This window comes from Nycticebus coucang, chromosome 5 (assembly GCF_027406575.1).
Source record: "Nycticebus coucang isolate mNycCou1 chromosome 5, mNycCou1.pri, whole genome shotgun sequence".
Lineage (NCBI taxonomy): Eukaryota > Metazoa > Chordata > Mammalia > Primates > Lorisidae > Nycticebus > Nycticebus coucang.
The window spans coordinates 314,843-337,291 of record NC_069784.1 but is presented as its reverse complement, the minus strand read 5'-3'; the positions used below and the strand labels follow the sequence as shown (position 1 = coordinate 337,291).

General features: G+C 43.0%; 1 protein-coding gene across 3 annotated transcripts in view; it reads right to left on the bottom strand.

Annotated features, from left to right (window-relative positions):
- CACHD1 (cache domain containing 1) overlaps positions 1–22,449 on the bottom strand; it is a 217,843-nt gene that overhangs the window by 91,122 nt on the left and 104,272 nt on the right. For 2 of the 3 annotated variants that reach the window (XM_053591667.1, XM_053591668.1), the window contains one exon: positions 14,655–14,803. In XM_053591667.1, the coding sequence (XP_053447642.1) occupies positions 14,655–14,803 (149 nt within the window). Of the gene's footprint in view, positions 1–14,654; positions 14,804–21,771; positions 21,967–22,449 lie in introns of those variants that run through there. The other variant, XM_053591669.1, reaches the window with a different exon arrangement.

Genomic DNA, 22,449 nt, shown 5'->3' with positions numbered 1-22,449 from the left:
TGCTCTCAGCTGTATGCTTGTGAGCAGTCCCGATGGTCCAGACCCTGTCTACATGGGAAGCAGCACAGACCATGGCAGGGGCACGGTTTTAGGCTGAGGAGCAGGCTATGGGGACTTTACATTCAGGCAGTTCATAAATTTCAGAGGGTCACATAGCAGCCTCATATGAACTGCTAGGAAGGAACACATAGTCCAGCATTTCACTTGGCAGATAAACCACTCCAGTTTGACCACTGATCCAGTCTGACCATTGATCTAATTTTACCACTGATCCAAGTACCATAAAAAGAAAAAAATCACTTGGAACCAGGAAACCTAGATTCCAAACCCAGCTCCCAAAGGCCCTGCCCCAACCTCTCTAACTACTTCCCCCATCTATAAAACTGGGTGGGCAGAAACAGCTCGTACATTGTCAAGATGCTCACAGCATCATAGGAAGAAGATAACATGATAATGCTTACAGAATTAAAGCCTAAAAAAGTATTTTACTGAAGTAAAAACATACGAAACTCATTTATACAAGTTAAATAATTTAACTAAGTTTTTATGAATGCAAAGAGATCTATAAAATCTTTGTTGGATTTTGGGCTCAGCTCAAGTCCTTCTGGTACCACTATCCATAAAGACTGTATTTGTAACATTGAGTCTGCCTGCGGGAAGAGTCTGGAGGTGGAGGTGTGAGAGACGGCATGGGAGGCCAGGATTCGCTGTAGCCCTGTGAGGGCAGGACACAGAAAATGTCTTATGGGGAAAGGACAACACACGATACAAAATCAAACTCAGCTGTCGAGGACCAAGCTTGTCACATTCTTTGACCTTGTAACATAGACATAATAAAAGGACAAGAGTTGTAAGCACAAAAGTATCCCACGTATTTATAATGGGATAATTTATTTCTCATAATACCAGTAATAATCAGATAGAAAAAATATATAATGTTAAACATTTTACACCATTATTTTTCATGTTCACCACTTTAAAACTGGGCCAAAACAATAGGAGTTCGGGTCAGGTATTATTCTAGAAACATCGTTTTATATAAAACTGTGCACTAACACAACATTGAGATTAGACATTCTAATTTTTTCTTTTTTCTGAACTGCACCTCATAACTGCATTTATAGGGGTAAAAACATCTATACAATAAAAACAAACAAACAAACCAAAAAAACGATACTACAGGACAATCTCAACTGCTTACCAGATACCTTCCAAGAAATGATTGACATGGAACTCAAAACCCAGATCTGCATGTTTATGCTGAATCCATCACATTTCTCTTAAAAATCTCCTTTTGCTCTTATTTTTATCCTTAGTTAATAGATTCCAATCCTCTAAGATGCTCAATTTAAAATTCAGTGCCATCTTTTTACATCTTATCTGACCCAAACCTGAATAAAACCGAGTTGCCTATGCGGCCTGAACTCCCTGGTCTGGAAGCTGGTACCCTGCAGGGTCATGTCACCTGACCTGCTGTCCTGCAGCTGCTTCTGTCACTACTTCTCTCCATGGTTATCAAATTGGCCCAACTTGACAAGCATTTGCCTTTCTGCCATAATTTATTCTTTGCTTGCCAACTAATTAATTTGCCCAAATCACAGATCTGATCAGAGCCTTTCCTTGCTTAAAAATCTACTGTTTAGAGAGGATTTGTCCAGCCAACCAACATATACGCCCCAGCCACTGCTCTGGCCAGGCCCCCCATGACGCAGCCCCGAAGTGTCCGTGGATGCCACTGTCCCACCAAGCCCAAGTGTTCAGAAACCTCGGCTTGTAGTCTTTCTCCTATAAGACTCTGTGGATCTCCTTCATAACACTTGCCAGTCTGTACATTTCCTTCCTGACACTGCCAGTCTGTGCATTTCCTTCCTGATACTTGACAGTCTGTGCATTTCCTTCCTGACACTGCCAGTCTGTGCATTTCCTTCGTGACACTTGACAGTCTGTGCATTTCCTTCCTGACACTGCCAGTCTGTGCATTTCCTTCCTGACACTTGACAGTCTGTGCATTTCCTTCCTGACACTGCCAGTCTGTGCATTTCCTTCCTGACACTGCCAGTCTGTGCATTTCCTTCATAACACTTGACAGTCTGTGCATTTCCTTCCTGACACTGCCAGTCTGTGCATTTCCTTCCTGACACTTGACAGTCTGTGCATTTCCTTCCTGACACTGCCAGTCTGTGCATTTCCTTCCTGACACTGCCAGTCTGTGCATTTCCTTCATAACACTTGACAGTCTGTGCATTTCCTTCCTGACACTGCCAGTCTGTGCATTTCCTTCATAACACTTGACAGTCTGTGCATTTCCTTCCTGATACTTGACAGTCTGTGCATTTCCTTCCTGACACTGCCAGTCTGTGCATTTCCTTCGTGACACTTGACAGTCTGTGCATTTCCTTCCTGACACTTGACAGTCTGTGCATTTCCTTCCTGACACTGCCAGTCTGTGCATTTCCTTCCTGACACTGCCAGTCTGTGCATTTCCTTCATAACACTTGACAGTCTGTGCATTTCCTTCCTGACACTGCCAGTCTGTGCATTTCCTTCCTGACACTTGACAGTCTGTGCATTTCCTTCCTGACACTGCCAGTCTGTGCATTTCCTTCCTGACACTGCCAGTCTGTGCATTTCCTTCATAACACTTGACAGTCTGTGCATTTCCTTCCTGACACTGCCAGTCTGTGCATTTCCTTCATAACACTTGACAGTCTGTGCATTTCCTTCCTGATACTTGACAGTCTGTGCATTTCCTTCCTGACACTGCCAGTCTGTGCATTTCCTTCGTGACACTTGACAGTCTGTGCATTTCCTTCCTGACACTTGACAGTCTGTGCATTTCCTTCCTGACACTGCCAGTCTGTGCATTTCCTTCCTGACACTGCCAGTCTGTGCATTTCCTTCATAACACTTGACAGTCTGTGCATTTCCTTCCTGACACTGCCAGTCTGTGCATTTCCTTCCTGACACTGCCAGTCTGTGCATTTCCTTCATAACACTTGACAGTCTGTGCATTTCCTTCCTGACACTGCCAGTCTGTGCATTTCCTTCCTGACACTGCCAGTCTGTGCATTTCCTTCATAACACTTGACAGTCTGTGCATTTCCTTCCTGACACTGCCAGTCTGTGCATTTCCTTCCTGACACTGCCAGTCTGTGCATTTCCTTCATAACACTTGCCAGTCTGTACATTTCCTTCCTGACACTGCCAGTCTGTGCATTTCCTTCCTGACACTTGACAGTCTGTGCATTTCCTTCCTGACACTGCCAGTCTGTGCATTTCCTTCCTGACACTGCCAGTCTGTGCATTTCCTTCATAACACTTGACAGTCTGTGCATTTCCTTCCTGACACTGCCAGTCTGTGCATTTCCTTCATAACACTTGACAGTCTATGCATTTCCATCCTGACACTTGCCAGTCTGTGCATTTCCTTCCTGACACTGCCAGTCTGTGCATTTCCTTCCTGACACTGCCAGTCTGTGCATTTCCTTCCTGATACTGCCAGTCTGTGCATTTCCTTCCTGACACTGCCAGTCTGTGCATTTCCTTCCTGACACTGCCAATCTGTGCATTTCCTTCCTGACACTGCCAGTCTGTGCATTTCCTTCCTGACACTGCCAATCTGTGCATTTCCTTCCTGACACTGCCAGTCTGTGCATTTCCTTCATAACACTTGCCAGTCTGTGCATTTCCTTCCTGACACTGCCAGTCTGTGCATTTCCTTCCGGACACTTGCCAGTCTGTGCATTTCCTTCCTGACACTTGCCAGTCTGTGCATTTCCTTCCTGACATTGCCAGTCTGTGCATTTCCTTCCTGATACTTGACAGTCTGTGCATTTCCTTCCTGACACTGCCAGTCTGTGCATTTCCTTCCCGACACTTGCCAGTCTGTGCATTTCCTTCCTGACACTGCCAGTCTGTGCATTTCCTTCCCGACACTTGCCAGTCTGTGCATTTCCTTCCTGACACTGCCAGTCTGTGCATTTCCTTCCTGACACTTGCCAGTCTGTGCATTTCCTTCCTGACACTGCCAGTCTGTGCATTTCCTTCCTGACACTGCCAGTCTGTGCATTTCCTTCATAACACTTGACAGTCTGTGCATTTCCTTCCTGACACTGCCAGTCTGTGCATTTCCTTCCTGACACTGCCAGTCTGTGCATTTCCTTCATAACACTTGCCAGTCTGTACATTTCCTTCCTGACACTGCCAGTCTGTGCATTTCCTTCCTGACACTTGACAGTCTGTGCATTTCCTTCCTGACACTGCCAGTCTGTGCATTTCCTTCCTGACACTGCCAGTCTGTGCATTTCCTTCATAACACTTGACAGTCTGTGCATTTCCTTCCTGACACTGCCAGTCTGTGCATTTCCTTCATAACACTTGACAGTCTATGCATTTCCTTCCTGACACTTGCCAGTCTGTGCATTTCCTTCCTGACACTGCCAGTCTGTGCATTTCCTTCCTGACACTGCCAGTCTGTGCATTTCCTTCCTGATACTGCCAGTCTGTGCATTTCCTTCCTGACACTGCCAGTCTGTGCATTTCCTTCCTGACACTGCCAATCTGTGCATTTCCTTCCTGACACTGCCAGTCTGTGCATTTCCTTCCTGACACTGCCAATCTGTGCATTTCCTTCCTGACACTGCCAGTCTGTGCATTTCCTTCATAACACTTGCCAGTCTGTGCATTTCCTTCCTGACACTGCCAGTCTGTGCATTTCCTTCCTGACACTGCCAGTCTGTGCATTTCCTTCCGGACACTTGCCAGTCTGTGCATTTCCTTCCTGACACTTGCCAGTCTGTGCATTTCCTTCCTGACATTGCCAGTCTGTGCATTTCCTTCCTGATACTTGACAGTCTGTGCATTTCCTTCCTGACACTGCCAGTCTGTGCATTTCCTTCCCGACACTTGCCAGTCTGTGCATTTCCTTCCTGACACTTGCCAGTCTGTGCATTTCCTTCCTGACACTTGCCAGTCTGTGCATTTCCTTCCTGACACTTGACAGTCTGTGCATTTCCTTCGTGACACTTGACAGTCTGTGCATTTCCTTCCTGACACTTGACAGTCTGTGCATTTCCTTCCTGACACTGCCAGTCTGTGCATTTCCTTCCTGACACTTGACAGTCTGTGCATTTCCTTCCTGACACTGCCAGTCTGTGCATTTCCTTCCCGACACTTGCCAGTCTTTGCATTTCCTTCCTGACACTGCCAGTCTGTGCATTTCCTTCCTGACACTGCCAGTCTGTGCATTTCCTTCCTGACACTCGCCAGTCTGTGCATTTCCTTCCTGACACTCGCCAGTCTGTGGATCTCCTTTATGACACTCGCCAGTCTGTGGATCTCCTTTATGACACTCGCCAGTCTGTGGATCTGCTTTGTGACACGTGCCAGTCTGTGGATCTCCTTTGTGACACTTGCCAGCCTGTGCATTTCCTTCGTGACACTTGCACAGGGTGCTTCAGCTTTCTCTGCACATCCTGAGTCACCGTCTGTCAGATGGTACCTAGTACAGTTCGTACATACTGACTGCTTTGAACATAGTGCAGGCAAGTTGAGTTGAAGATGATACATGTGTAGGTATTTGGAAAGTGTATTTTTAAATTCACTACTTGCAGTGAAATTATCAAATGTAACTTATAACTGAGATTAATAAGTCAACATCAAGCAAGTTTCATATCAGAGCTTATAACAATGAAATTACGTGTGGGTGAAAGCAATTACTATTATGAATGGGCATAAAAGTACTTAATTTCTGCCAGAGGTAAAGTAGCTTGATCATTCTAACGTCATAATCACAATTGGGACTCAAAAACTAAAGACAAAGCCAGTTTGTGGGTCTGCCACCACAAACTAACTCCTTCAGCAAGTACTCGAGAACCCACTCAGTGAGGTGCTGCAGACGCAGTTGAACATGACAAGTCCCTGAACAAACTGCAGATGCACCTTAGCACCTGGTTCTAGCAGTTACTCAGAATCAACTTCCACCACCTCCAAATCCTCCCTTTTCTAAAATCTAAGACAATGACAAGTCCAGGTCACCCGTGGCTTCTTGCCTACAGATATGACATCAGACTAGGTACTCTACTGCTACATGGTGACAGGTAAAATCCCCTTAAAGTTCACGTCTCATCAGTTCCTTCTCTTTCTCAAAAATCTTAAACTCAGGTGACCAATATGGTTTACTACATGTTAGTCAGCAGAGTCAAAGACAGGGATCAAACCATTCCACTCAGCACATGAGGGTCCCTACAGTCTCAGAGTGATGCAGTCTCTCCCCTGCCTCGTCCGTCCCCTGCTCCAGATGTAAGTCATTTCCAGCCACGTGGCTCCTCCTCCTGGGAAGCTCCTCCCTGGGAAGCTCCTCCTCTGGATATCCAAATCCTCCTCCTACTTCCGTGTACAGCCAGAGAGCTTCCTGCACAAGCCATTCCATGAGGCTCATTTTTCAGATGAATGAATGAGTGACTTGATTTCTGTATGTCTTGCTGCATATCATCATCTTTTTTTCCTACGTTTTTAACTCTTAAAAAGAAAAAAACAAATTCCCTCATGCAATTCACAGTAGTAATTTGGGCAGTAGGAAAAGTTGCCTATAATGGCAAATGGTTCCAGTTTAAAAATAAACTGAAGTCTAAAGTCTAAAAATTTTGAGGGAAACTAAATGAAGCTTGAAAGTTGAATGGGTTTCTGAAGTACAGTTCATTTTACATTTAAGGAAAATGAGGACCAAACAGGTTAAATGAACATTCCGAGACCACTGGCCATGTGGCTGAGCAGGCATCCAGCCCTGGTGTGTGTGTCACCGTGGCATGATCCGCACCATAACTGGACTCAAGATGGGAGAAAGCTGTCTTCACTGCCTAAAATGTTCCCTTTCTACTATGGCAGAGATAGAGCTGATTTAAAAAAATACACTAAAAGAAATAAAACAAAGCTGAATAAAGTAAAATGACTTGCCTCTTCTTAAAATGAAAGCAGCTCATTTTTGGAGTTTAGTTTGGACTTGAAGCTAAGTCCATAAAGAATGGAAATTGTGTCTTTTACTTGAAAAGCTAATACATTAAGTTATACATCTATGTCATGGCACAGACTACACAACAAATTTACATGGACAAAGTCACTCAAACGCTGGGTGTCTTTTCCAGGTGGCTTGTTAACATAAGCCTTAATTTCTTTAAGAGACGTACTTTAGGAGAACATGGGAAAAGTTCCAGAAGTGAGAGTTTAGTGCTCTCCCGCCTAAATGTGAAGGTGAATAAAAGCTGCACAATGGGTTTGGCAGTGCACCCTCCGTCCCTTCTCTGAGTGTGATGGTTGGTTTTACACACCAACCTGTCTGTGCTATGGTGCCCAGAAACACACCAACCTGTCTGCTATGGTGCCCTGTCTGTGCTATGGTGCCCAGTGGGGCAAACACTATTTTAGATGTTTCTGGGAAGGCTTTTTTTGTGTGTGTGTGAGATTAACATTTTAACCTTGAGTTTTGGTGGACTACACTCCACGATGTGGGTGGGCCTCATCTGGTCAAAAACAATAGCCAGCTCCCCAAGCAGGCGGAAACTGCCCTGGAACCTTTGGACTCAAGCTACAACTGTCCTTTGGTTTTGGCCTGGCCATCCAACCTTGCAGACTTTGGACTCTACAATCACGTGAGTGGATTCCTTAAAATAAACATGTCTATGTCTCTCTGCATATATGTACACACACGGACACACATGTACACACACACGAAATCAGTTCTGTCTCTCTACAGAACCCTGAGTCACAGGGAGGGTTCTGACGGGGGTTATTCCTGAGAGTAACCAGGAGCCTATGTTTCTGCATCTGAACCTATTCTTGTTCCTCTGTCTGCCACACAACTCCCTTGATAGGGAGTGATAAGACAGGCTTCCTGAAAACCCGCAGGTCTAGTGAGCGCTGACTGGGACTCACTGTATTTGGCTTTTAGACGATGAGGTGCATCCCACCTGCCTTCCACAGTGACCTTATCCATTTAGTGCCTGCTCTAACCCAAAGAGCTCCTGTAAAATAGCGGGGACCCAATCTGACAGCGGCTTCAAGAGTTCCTTCATTTTTGAGTCAGTGAAGCTTTTTAAGTCTCCCCTGTTGGGTATAAGGCAGCGGTTCTCAAACGGTGGGTCGCGACCCACAGAAACTGTATTAAAGGGCTGCAGCATTAGGAAGGTTGAGAACCAATGGTGTAAGGGAATTGTCTATTCAGCTGAAGTTCCTCAATCCAGGTGGCTGGCTCCCGAGAGGCTTGGAGACAAGCTGTTTACTTACTCCAGCTCCAGCAGAGCACAACTCTGCTTGCCAAGCCAGGCCGTGATGCCTTAATGCAGCTCCTACTATGACTGGCCGACTGGCAAGCAGTAACAAGGGGCCGACCCCACACAGAGACAGGAAACAGAATGACCATTCATTTGCACTTTCCAGTACTTCCTTCCCTAGTTCATCCCCTCCTTTGCTCCTTTCTTTTTAAATAAAGACACTAAAAACAAAAATTAGGAATGCCAAATGGCAGTACCCTCTACAGAAGAAATGGGGGCAAGGAAAAGAAAAATGGATTAAGAGATATAGAAGACGAGATTGATGGGTTCATGTGAGGAACAGGGATCAATGAGGCCTGCGGACAGAACCCCACGACAGAGGTTGCCTGGATTTCGGGGCCTGCCAGGGCTCAATGGGGCTTACCGACAGTACCTCATGATGGAGGTGGCCTGTGTTTCGGGGACTGTGCTCTGAGTGCTGTGCACAGAGGACTCTTGCAGTAAGAAGAACACACTCGCCAGTTGGCCCAGTAGGGAGTGCAAATGGGTATGACTTTTCTTAAGTCAAATCAATGAATGTTGCATGGCCTCCAAAGTCAGGACTTTCAGACTCACATGCGGACATGGGCCAAGCAGGGGATGAAAGCCAAGGGGACGGGCGGCGCCTGTGGCTCACTTGGTGGGGCGCCGGCCCCAAGTACCAAGGGTGGCAGGTTCAGACCTGGTCCGGGCCAAACTGCAACCAAAAACTAGCCGGGTGTTGTGGCGGGCGCCTGTAGTCCTAGCTACTTGGGAGGCTGGGGCAAGAGAATCGCTTAAGCCCAGGAGTTGGAGGTTGCTGTGAGCTGTGTGAGGCCACGGCACTCTACCGAGGGCCATAAAGTGAAACTCTGTCTCTACAAAAAAAAAAAAAAAAAGAAAGCCAAGGGGACTGGCTGTGTATCAGGCATCCGAGCAGGAGCTGGGGGGTGGGGTGGGGGGACTGGGGTGACAGGAGAGTGACACCTGTGTTGCAGGGGAGCTGCTCCTCATGAAGGCAGGTGCTGCCAAGTAGGAAGGTGGGGCAATATCGTCAGATCTTCTGATTTTTCAAGGAGACAAAAATATGGATTTTCAAAATGTGTAATCTCCTGAAGTTTTAATGTTGGCAATAGATGTTAAAACTTACAAATTTCAAATCCTTTAAAACATCTGTGGGGCCAAACGAAACAAAATGACAACAACAAAAACCTCATAAAACACCTGCAGACCAGACACAGTCCCTGAGAGGGACTGTGTGTTTGTGGCTCCTTGTGGGGAGCCCAGCACCTAACCCAAAACAACACAAAAGGAGCTGCTGATTAAATCATGTGCATAGTGAGCTCACTCTCAGAACTGTTTTAAGTAATGCCATTGAAAATGAGTTTGATTTAGATCAATCCTAAACCATTTTTTTCCATACTGGAGAATGTTAATCCTTCACATCATTCCTTCAACAAACATTGACAGAGTGCCTAATCATTATTTGGGGCCTTGTGTAGAATAATTAACTTCTAAAACTCCTGAGTAAGAATTAACTTCCAAGGCTCACTGGTCTGAGCAGGCAAATATCAAACCCATCTGAAAAAATCAGTTTTCTGCTTCTTTGCAGGTTCTCTCTGTTGTTACCATGACACAACCTCCAGGGTGTGTTGTGTGGTCTGCTCTGTAACAGAACTCTCAAAGCCACTCTCTTCCAGACTGGGCATTTATTTTACTTTATGTATTTATTTATTTTTAGAGACAGAGTCTCACTTTGTCGCCCTCAGTAGCCTCCAGCTCTTGGGCTTAGGTGATTCTCTTGCCTCAGCTTCCCAAGTAGCTGGGAATACAGGTGCCTGCCGCAATGCCATTTATTTTATTTTTTAAAATATTGCTATTAAGTTTCAGTGAAGAAAATCAAATATGGATTATAAATCAGTAAAATGAAATTAAATGTTTTCGGCATGGCCTAAAACAAAAAGTGAAAATTAGCCATTGGTTAAAATTACTCATAAAAACATTGCCCTAGTTCTATGTCATCTTTAAAACATTATAAGCAGCAGTAAGGTCAGTAGGCCACAGGCACTTAAAAGTATCAGTAACAGATAGTGACTGTACTGATGGGCCAGCTCTGAGTTTTAAGAAATCTTTATATATGGCCTAGATGATGTAAGAATGAACAAAATCGGGGGGAGAGGGGGAAGGATGGGTGGAGGGTAATTGGTGGGATCACACCTACCGTGCATCTTATAAGAGTACATGTGAAATTTACATTGTAGAATATAAGTGTCTTAACACAATAACTAAGAAAATGCTGTGAAGGCTATGTTAAACAGTTTGATGAAAATATTCAAATTGTATATAAAATCAGCACATTTTACCCCATGATTGCATTAATGTACACAGCTGTGATTTAATAAAAAAAAAAAAAAAAAAAAAAAGAATGAACAAGATCCAGAACCAGGCCTGGAGATCCCTCATCAGAGACCCACTGCTTGTATTTATTACAAAGACCTCATTAATACACTTGTACATGGCCAGACATAGTCCATGGACATAAGAGTCTTAAAGAGTCAGCTTTACAGAGCTGCACTGTCTTATAGTTTAGAAGAACTTTAGCAATAATTTTGTGTCGATTTTTCATAAACTTCAGTTATTACCACATCTGTCACCTTCAAAATTTTGGTCACATTAATTAACATGGTATTTTCATTTAAAATAATATTTCAAATTTTTAACTTAAATTTGTTTTTAAAAGAAGCTTTATGTTATTGCCACTAGAGAAAAAACAGTACCTCTTAACACAGAAGTTAGTTAACATTAACATAAATACATAATTATTGAATAAAAATTTATATCTAAGGACAAACCTAAAAACATCTCCCTACAACCACCTGAATAGTGGGGTGGATACTATCATTACTCTTAACTCACTAATGAGGAAACTCAGAATTTAACTGACTTCTTAAAGTCAACTGTGAGTCAAAGAGATTCAAAATCAAATCTATCCAGTGTTAAAAAAAAAAGTATCAAATCACATCCTTAATGTGCCTTGAAAGATCAGGAGTTTGTCCTTTCTGTGTTAACTCCAACAAGAACTCCCTGAAAATCAAAATGTAGACATTTTTGGTGGGATTGGAATATAGGAAAGAAGGAATTGAAATGTGCTCAGCAGGTTATGACAGCACTTAGCATACACAGACAAAAGCATCTCATGTGGGACTGGAACAAACGCAGCCAGCTATAGATTCTTATCCCGGTTCACTCCAACTACTTACTACTAACTTAACATTTTTGAGCCTTAATTAAAAGGTGGGGTGACTTTGTAATTTTAGAAAGCACTGCATTCAGCCAATAGTTAGAAAAGTATTAGCTCAGAGTTCACTCCCAAAATTCCTACACACATTTCCCTGGAAAGTGAGCTCCATAAAAGTCACTCCCTTTTCTGTGAATAGCTGTTGTGTAATCACCAGAGGTTCTGTCTTGTTTGTATCTTCTGATTGTTCAGCTTTATCCTCAGAACTGCCCTGGTTTTACAAGATTTACCCGCTAGCAGTTCTTGGCTCTGCAAAGTAGCCTGGTGAGGAGGGAAGGCAGCGTCTTCTGCTCTAGAATGTTCCCACACTGCTCTTTTGCTCAGCCTGTACCCTTTAAGGAGCACAGGAAAGGCTTCTTAGCTGTTCAACAACCATATTTTATGTATTGTAGTATTAACAAAAAGTTTGACCACTGGGTTTTGCCAAGTGAGATGGCCTGTTGCTACCTGACCCGTACATCCTCCCACTCTGCGCGCACGCGCACGTGTGTGTGTGTGTGTGGGGGGGGGGATTTCACATATCAGCTTCTACAGCAACTTCCCTGACTAATCCCCTATTGTGAGAAATTTACAACATAATTTTCTCTATTCCAAAAGCCACTATAATAACATTCTTTACATGTTAATCTTTATAAACATGTCTGAATATGTTCTTGTGATGTTCCTCCAAATGGCCAAATCAAGTAAGATGCATATCAATTATGTTGAATATTTGTCACCTCACTCCTAATACACATTTCTTGAGAGTAGACCCCCCCTTTATTATCCATGTATTCAAATCAATTCAGATATCAACAAATAGTTAATTAAACATAAACGAAATTGCCAGGCGCAGGGTCCTGTCCATAAAGTTATGAGGCTTTATGTATTCAAATCAATTCAGATATCAGCAAATAGTTAATTAAACATAATTGCCAAGTGGGAGGCAGATTCACACACAGGGTGACACGCTGAGTCTGCACTACATAAAAACTACCTCAGGAAAAAGACAAGGGAGCAATAGATTTTTCCAGGGCACAAGAAAATAAGGAGAAGAAGAAAAGAGGTCATTGGAAGGTATTCCTTGAAACAGCGACAGAAATTCATCAGGTGGACAAGTAATGGGGCAGATTCCCAGTAGAAACCAGCCAGTCCAAGTTCTGTATTCCTCCTTCTTCCCCAGGTACTAGTTCTTGGGACTTTATGAAGACAACCTTTCTTTCAACACAGAGCTTCTCAACCTGGGGACTCCCATCATTTGGGGCCAGGCAATTTGTTCTTCTGAGGGGCTGTGTGGCTTCCTTGGGCTCTGCCCACCAGGTGCCAGCAGCCTCTTTCCCTCTGCCCAATTTCCAGTTGTGACACCAGTAAATAGCTGAGACACTGTTACATGTTTCTCTCTAGGAGGAAAAAAAGCATAACTCTAGTTCTAGGAACCCTTTCCTCATTATACTATTTTTTTAAATGATTTTTACTGGGGCTCAAAACTGAACTGAACTCCCATTTCATTTTTAGATAAGTGATAACTTTGACAAAAGCATTAAGTTACTGTACTGGTACCCCAACTACAAAAATTAAATCAAACCTTTGATTAACTTCACAAAAAATGTAATGTTCATGCTGAAATGGACATATGTAAATGTTATGGCTAACATCTATTTACAACATTACAGTTTACAAAATATTTTCACATTTATTTTACTTACAATAAATCCTTAGGATACCCTGCAGGGTATTAACTATTATTCCCACTCCAAAAAAGTAGATAGGACAGCTCAAAGACATCAGAATGTATAGGATCACGTGAGTGTCAGACAGGCTCGCTCTAAATCATGCAGACTTTCCATTTAGCTCAGAGAAGCCTCTTCAGCTCACACAGGGTGAGCCTGAGAAAGGCTCATCTTAACATTAAATGGAAAAATAAAATGACTTGAGGGTGCCCTGTGACCAACAAAGCCCACCAAGAAACTGTAAGTAAAAACTTGCCCATGGAAACAAAAGATCATATAAAATCACAAAAACCCTGCATTACATCCATTCTTCTCCTAACCTAAAGAACACTTACCATTTCAAAAGAGGAAAAATATTGGGCTGGGCAGGGTGGCTCACACCTGTATCCCAGCACTTTGGGAGGCCAAGGTGGGTGGATTGCTTGAGCTCAGGTTTGAGACCAGCCTAAGCAACGGCAATACCTTGTCTCTAAAAATATTTGGGCATTGTGGCAGGTGCTTGTAGTCCCAGCTACTTAGCTACTTAGGAGGGTGAGGCAAGAGTCTAAGATTTCTGTGAGCTTTGATGTCGCCACGGGAAATCTACCCAGGGTGAAAGAGTTGAGACTCGGTCTCAAAAAAAAAAGTCAGTAACTTGATTAAGGCACCTATAGCTAATTAGAGGCCAAGTCAAACTTAAAATTAAGTTATTGGTATCTCTAGAAAAATATTCATTCCACTATAATTTCCAGTATCATAGGGCCTGTAACCCTCCAGATATAAATATTATTAGGTCAACAAATAAAAACACCCTTTACATCAGTGGTTTTCAACCTTCCTGATGCTGTGGCCCTTTAATACAGTTCCTGTGGGTCACGACCTACAGGTTGAGAACCACTGCTCTACACATGGGTACTAATCTTGCTTCACTATTATCTGTAATCATATTTCCCTGAGGAGTTTTAAAGATAGTAGCTACTAAGGTAAAAAATGGGATTTTTTTTTTTTTTTGGTTAATCATCTGAAGACAGAAAGCATTCCCTTAAATTAAGCAAGTTACATGGGTTAATAGTTGACTGGTGACAGAATGTTTCCCATTTTCTATACTTAAGACTCTGCAACAGTTGATATGCCTGACCCCGAATTCCAACATGACAAAAAGGTGAGGAGGGAAGGTCCAGGAATTTCTTGGCCATAGGACACTGAGTCACATTTCTTTAAAAATTATTTTTTTCTGTAAAGACAAAGGTGTTATCTTAAATAATAGGAAATAAACTACACATTTTACAATAAACAAATATAGGTGTTTTGAATATGAAACAGAAAGTACAAGCAATTCAATTTCTGGCTTAAATAACAATGACAAAAATCATAAAGTCTTACTCCATCATGGAAGGCGGTATAGTGCAGCAGTCCTGGGTGGCCGTGAGGGGGGAGGTGAGGTGAGCTGTGTAGGACGCTTCTACAACTTGCTTGTTCCGATTGACCACGTCCAAGTACCGGTTGAATTTCTCTCGGATTTTTTTGGCTAGCTGTGGGATGACAGTGAGCAAAATCAATGGAAAAGCCAAGATAACTACCCATTGTACTTTTCCTAATAAACTAATTCTTTTGTGTCACAAGCTTCACAAATGAAACTTCAGGTTAAACAACATGCATTCAAATCTTGTTCCACTGTGTGGGCTGGGGTAAAAATTGCAATGCCTCAAAGTCACAGAAAGATACCTAGACAACAAAAAAATTTCTGTCTTACAAAAGATGATGATACATTGTGAACCTCATGTGTTCCAGTTTAAAGGGAATCATATCTATCCATAAAATGCCAGGGACTACTGAAATCATTCAATAGCACGATGGTGGGCATTAATTGTTACAGAGCAACAATAATAATTTACCACTTGAGTTCTGGATTCACATAGATTTTCAAGAGGGGAGATACATCAAGGAAGGGAAACAGCCTGGGTACCCCCTGCTGTACCTCCCAGGAGCACTACTCACCCTGCTAGGTGCAGACCCAGATCCCCCCCACCAGGTCGCACATGCAGACATCCACATAAAACAAAAGGCATAGGCAGAAATAGACCTCCGTTTGGTCTTCTGAATCTTTGAGGTGGACAAACGTCTTTCTTAACTGCTATGAACAGACATCATCATAATTTATTTTCATGTGAGACTAATGAAAGCAGACTGATGAACATATTGCTTTTTCCTTTGTTCCCATCAAATGCCACAGTTTAAACACAGATCTCCAAGGGAAACAGTGTTGTTTTTCTTCCCCTTAAAATGTTACCCAAATGAAATGACTGATAGAATTACAGCTAATTGGTTTTGTGGGGCTATTCATTATCAGCACACTAGAGGAAAACTAATCATCTCCTTTGGGTTATGAGTCTCACGCAATCCAATAGCTTCCAGGCTGAGGGCATGGAGTCAAATCAGAGTATCTTCATTTGTCATTTATAAGCCAATTTTAAATCTTGATTTTGTTCCAATGATATTCAGGAACTTTCAGAGTCTCAATTAAATGACTGAGGGTCTCAGCCTTGCTAAGAATGGCACAAGAAAATTTTCCAGACATAGAAAAGAAAGAATGAATGTTTAATTTGATACTGGGTTGTCCAAACTCACTCCATCAAAGAGGAATTATGGGTCTTGAAAATTTAATAAATCTACTTATAATTCTCCCTGAACTACAGTTCTTATTACTAAAATATATATATATATATATACATATATATATATATATACATATATATATATAGCTTTTCTTCATTGTAGTAAAATAGCTGGTAGTTTTGCCCCCCAGGGAACATTTGGCAAGGTTTGGAGAAAATTTTAGTTGCTGCAACTTGGTGGAGAGTGCTACAAAGTAGAAGGGCAGAGGCCAGGGATACTGTTACACATCCCACCACCCACAGGACAGATCACCATAACCAAGACTCCATCCTGTCCAAGGTGTCAATAGTGACCCAATTGAGAACCCTTGATTTAGAGAAAAATCAAATATAATTATCCCAATTAGTAATTCAGCCAATAGGTCCCAATCTATTCTATTTTAATTCTTTACCCATCTAAAATTGTACTGGGGGGGGGGGATCTGGTAAATTTCAACATTTATAAATCTCTATTTTATTTTATGTTTTTCTTTCCCCAAAGTAATGTAACAGAGACCATCGTGTGTGGTGCAAACATGGAGACAGGCCCCTTTGCTCATTACCAGACATGATGGGTTTGAATAGCAGCTCACACTGATCTACTGGTCCCCTCTTCCTGACTTACAATTCAATGGGCAGTTAGGGACTTGAGAGCAGCAGGTTCAACCTGGAATGCCCTGCATACCGGTGACGCTGCACTCACTACTGTTGGCTCATCCTACCGCGTTTAGTGCGCTGAGAGGGCAGTTACTGCACGAGTTCATGTTCATCTGTTTTTAGGCATCTAGTACACTGCCTGGTATTGCAGACACACACAAAATAGTTAATGAATTAATAAAGGTAAAAACAAATCCACTCTGAGGGTCATCTATCTTATCTTTTATTCTAATAATCAACAACCTTTTTAAAAACATAGAATAATTATTTTAAAAATAAATTAACATGCTATGATACATTTCTGGAAACTCCATCAAGAAGAAAGTTCTACCTTTTCAAATTCTGACTTCTGATAAAATATATATTACTAATTCTCCAGCTAGGACATCAACAATATAGTTAGTCCTTCATTTCCCTTGTAAACGAGTCTTCTGTAACTTGATAAACATAAGGTATATGCAATTAAAGGAACTGAATATATATTATAAATAATATCTTACAAATTCACCTTAAAATGAAAATGAAATTTAAAGTCATTTGTCTCTCTCACATACACTTAATGTTTAGCTTCCTGTGAGAAATACTCAAGGGTCTCCTCTGCACACTTACAGAAACACCGAGCTAGTCCCAGACACTCTAATCCAGCCCACTGCCTGCTTCCATATAGGCCATGAGCTAAGAATGGTTCTAACCTTTCAAAGTTTTTTAAAAAGGCTATTTTGTAGGCCGGGCACGGTGGCTCACACCTGTAATCCCAGCACTCCGGGAAGCCGAGGCAGGTGGATTGCTTGAGCTCATGAGTTCTCCACCAGCCTGAGCAAAAGTGAGACCCCATCTCTACTAAAAATAGAAAAACTGAAGCAAGAGGATCTCTTAAGCCTGAGAGTTAGAGGTTACTATGAGCTACGACGGCACAGTGCTCTGCCCAGGGTGACAGCTTGAGACTCTGTCTCTAAAAAAAAAGACTATTTTGTGATATTTAATGATTAAATGAAATTCATTGGAGTGCAGTCCTTTGTCCTTTGTTCACACTGCTCAGGCTGCTTTGTCGTACACAGAAGTCAAGGGCCCTAACATATCCCAACATTGACATGCACCCAGTGTGGGTGTTCTATAAAAAATTGCTCCCACTTGTTTGACGTGGCCCCCCATTTGAGAGGTGAGAGTCTACACTGGCTGTACCTAACTGCTTGACTGTGGGTAGGCTTCTGAGGGCATCTACCAGAACAGAGAAAGTGAGACTAGGTAACTGCCAAGGCCAGGTTAGGAGAAGCCATCAGGTCATAAGAGGTCATCAGCTCCCACTGCCTCTCTTGGGATGTTCACTCTCCTGGTGGCCACTTGCTGCCCTGCTGTACAAGGCACACACAGAGGCTGGCTGATGGCTCACACCTGTGATTCCAGCACTCTGAGAGAACCAGGAGGTGGGAGGACCCCTTGAGCTCAGGAATTTAAGACCAGCCTGAGCAAGAGGGAGACCCTCACTCCACTAAAAATAGAAAAATAAGCCAGGTGTTGTGGTGGGCACCTGTAGTCTCAGCAACAGAGACTAGTCCAGGGCAACAGAGTGAGACTCGGTCCAAAACAAAACAAAACACACATGGAGAGGCCACGGTGAGTGTCCAGTTGGCAGTGCCCTCCTGGCATATCTTTCTGTTATCTCAGCCCAAGTTCTAGGCGTGAGTCAAGAGGCCCCCAGATGTCCCCGCCCTCACAGCAGCCCCAGACATTGCAGCCTCTGTACATCTGCTCAAACCCTGACCTGCAGACGCCATAGGCAGGAAGCCACTGTTTATGGCACCGTGTGTCCTGTGGTTTGTGATGCAGCCACTGGTGATGGGGACACCAGGACAGGCTGAATTACATCCTGTGCTAAGCTTGTCACAGCAAAACAGCTGCTCAGGTGCGGATGCTGCGTCTATACCACTAAAAGCATCCAGATCGCACCTGTGGACTGTATACTTGCTACGAAGAGATCTCAGGGGTTTTCAGAAAATGTTCATAGTTAACAGAAGCACTCGCCATATATTAGGCACCTGCCCCTACAGTGTGCTCCATTTTACCTCAGGGAGTTTAAGCAACTACCCTAAAGCCACGAAGTAAGTGAGAGAGCTGTACACTTTCTCAGATCCGAGTGCTCACTCACTGCTGTGATGAAGCAAACAAGTATAAAAGCTGCTGTGATGGTGGCTGGAAATATCATAGGGACATATCACCCGGTTGGGTCCCTGTTAACAGCCTCACAAGGCGCAGTGTCATGAGGGTCAGGTGGGGATGGGGGGTTGGCAGAGGTGGTGTTGGGTGGGGCAGGGGCTTGTAGGTGGTGGGGGGAGCGGCTGTCTTTGCCCCGCTGGTGGGGCTGCATTCTTCTTCACCAGACAACACACCTTGGATAGAGTCCAGGCACCCATGACTTGACAAAAGGTCTGTTGTGCAAGCTCCCTGCACTTGGAGTCACATCACAGGTCGGAAAGCCCTCAGTCTTTTGTCTGGGGTCATCGTATTTTGCCTCAAAAAGAAAATAAAATCGCCAACATTTGCTGAGTGCTGATGATGAACCAACCAGTCACTGTTTTAAGCTCGTCATGTGTGTACACTTAGTTAACCCTCACAAAGGATTCAGAGGACTTAACCTTTGAAGAACCCTGTAAGGAACACATGTCCACTGTCCACAGGTGGAAATGGCTCCAGGACCTGGAGCCACCTGGTGGGTGGTGTGCTGGGTCCAGACCTTGGAGCCTGTGGCTCTGCTGCTCCTGGTGATGTGGAGATCAAGCCCCTCCTCCCATTTGTTCTAAATCCATTTTTTAAAATGCTGTGAAATTTGGTAAGATACCATAAGCTTGCACAGTATCATTACTTTTTGAAAGAATTCGGTTTTTAGAAATTAATATGATTTCAGTTAAAAGTCTTCATAATTCCTATGAAAGTCAAATACTCGTAGGAAGTTTAGAACTGTTGCATCTTACTGCTAATATACAAAAGAGACTGGATTCTCAAATTTGATATAGTGAATTCTCAAAAAAAAAAAAAAAAACCCAACGTCTACCCTACATTAACACTGTGACATTAAGCTACATCAAGCTGATTTTTATGAGTCTAATTACTCAAGGTGTGCTCTGGAAAGACAAGGGAGTGCAAGTATTATTCCTCTTCCAAAAGTGCATTTTAGAATTCAGTATTTTCTTCAGAATTTTCACCTTACTTATTTGTCATCACAGGGTAGTGACAGGAAACTAATTTCCATTTTACAAGAGAAGAGACCCAGAAATGGAGCTAAAAGTCTCTTGACTCCAGGGGACGCTCTCACTCCCCCACCCACTGCAGCCAGGAACACTTGTGACAGGACCTTGGCTGCCACTCGTGGAAACTTCACCTCATGCTTCACTGCAGGGTGTCTTTTTTTCCCTCTAAAAGCGATCACTCTGAGCACACCAACCAAGCCGAGGTTGCTCAGCAAGCATACCATAGAGAGATTAAGTCCTGAATGTGTCCATTAAAATGAAGAGGACTAGCTAACCAATACAGGACCTTCTGAAAGGCAGACAGACAGATTCTGGATCTGTACCCAGTTTCCTGCAGACACAAGAAAACAAGGCACATCTTAGCATAAAGCTACAGGTGGACCCACAATCCTCCACGGTATAATTAAAAACATTTTTCTTTTAGCAGCTCAGCCTTCATCTCTTATCCTTCTTTATTCTTTTCCATTCAACCCCTAAGGGGTTCTTGAATGTTGATGAGACAACAGGACTAAACTGTCTTGTCATCTGTGGGTCAATTCTTGGGCCCAACATCCAGCTATGGGTCAAATGATCAGCAGGTAGCAATTGGTCCCCATGGGAACCAACTCCAATGTGTCATCGTCTCCAGTGACAGCATTTCATCACAACATCAAGGAATTTCTCTCTTGCTGAATTTCTTTTCCCCTAATTTTCCCACAAACATTTTTGTCATGTGCACACTTCCCCGGAGCCCTCTGCTTAGAGCTCTTTCAGCCTTATTTACTCTTCTGAAAACTGGGGTGGGGTGGATGCATGGTCAGGAAAAGGTGAAAGAAAAACAAAGCCTGCTGCAAAGGCATAGAACACACTTTATTATGTCAGTCTCCTAAAAGGAAAGGCTGGAAGGAGTTTTGAGTGTGAGAAAAAGCTCTATTTAAAATACATAACAATGAAGCTGACAGGCACAGACAGGAAATGTACCCTAGGGGGACTGACGATTCATAACAAAACCCGCCAATTGAATGTAGGAGAGTTTAACATTTAACAGCCATCCTCCCTTCCTTCAGCCCCAGCCTTAGTACTCTGGGGATGAACCTTTCATTTTGTTTTCCAGTGAGTTTCAAGGGTTACTTAAATGTAAGTGACATAGAAATAATTTTAAGCACAAATATTTAACATCTCTGAATACCCCTACACCAATGCATTCCAAAGTTTTCACAAAACACATTCTTGATATTTCATGGCACACACTGTAAGATGTAAAAAATGTGCTAAGCCCTTACTGGTTTTACCAGCAACAGTTGTAATATTTCAGAGAAACGTAGAGATCTTGATGATTAGCTGGGAATTTGGTCAAGTTCTTTGACTCTCCTTAGCATTAGCTCCTGGTGAATCAAATAGGAATGATACCTGTTAAAGGGGCTTGTTGTGATTTTCAAATGGAAATGAATATAAAAAGCCTATAAGTGCACGGGATCATTTTCATCATCAAACCCCACTGGGGTCTAAGGTGTCCAACAGACCTACAAGTAAAGGTGCAGACGACCTGACTGTCACCATCTGTTCTACTCATATATCCCATACTCACGGCTAATTCTGCAGGGAACCCTGGCACAAGGTCTGGGGAGAAGACATTTTTTCTTAGATTAATAGCAAAATGGCACAAAGAGCTAGAGTCGTCTGAGTTCAACCCAGCTCTGTCATTTACTAGCTACAGGAGACCAGGTGAGTTACCTCCCTAAACCTCAATTTCATCACCTCTAAATCAAGTATGGTAATAATAGCTGCTTTGTGGTGCTGTCTGAGAACCATGGAGTTAAGTTTTGTAAGGTATTTAGTGAGTGCCTAATGTATTATATAGCCAAATAAGTGCTGGCTATTGTTTACCATTATTGCAGTTTGTTAACACTGTTTGGGAAATTTAGCCTATTGGCTCAGGAACTCAGGAGAATCCAAAAAACTTACTCTGCACTTGGAAAAGGCTCAGAAGTCTCGTTTGGCAGCACCTCTTTTGGAGTGCTGTGTCCAGCATGGCAGGATTTCTCTGGGGTCTTTTCCTGAGGATCTAATGAAGCCTTTACCCCGTGCTGCACTTCTTCACTCTCACAGCACTTCACCAGTTGCCTTGTTTGTGCCTGATAATAATCCAGGGAATCCAGAGTCACAAGCAGGCCATGGCTTGCCAGAGCTCATGCTGAGTAAGAGCAGATAACAGAGAAATTTGAGGGTGCTTGTAGCAGACAGAGTGCTCTAATCCCAAGCTCAGTTCTCTTTCTGCTGTAAGTATCCTCAAATTGAAGAAAAATGCAAACTCTCCCAGATCAAATTATCTAAATTCTGCTCATTCTTTCAGTTCCAGCACAATTTCAGCCTGCCTAAAGTCTTCTCAGGCCCTGCTTTCCTGAAACTCCCTCAGACTCACCATCTGCTTCACACTGTTGACCCCCTAACTAACCAATCACATAACAACAGCACTGATTGCTCACTGTGGGCCCCATGCAAAGTGCTTTTTTACCTGATATCTTTTAATCCTCACAACAGCCCTTGGTAATTGCTCTATGCTATTTTTACAAGTGATTCCACTGGATTAATTTGCACAAAGTCATCCACCCAATCAACAGAATAATTAGATCAAATCCATCC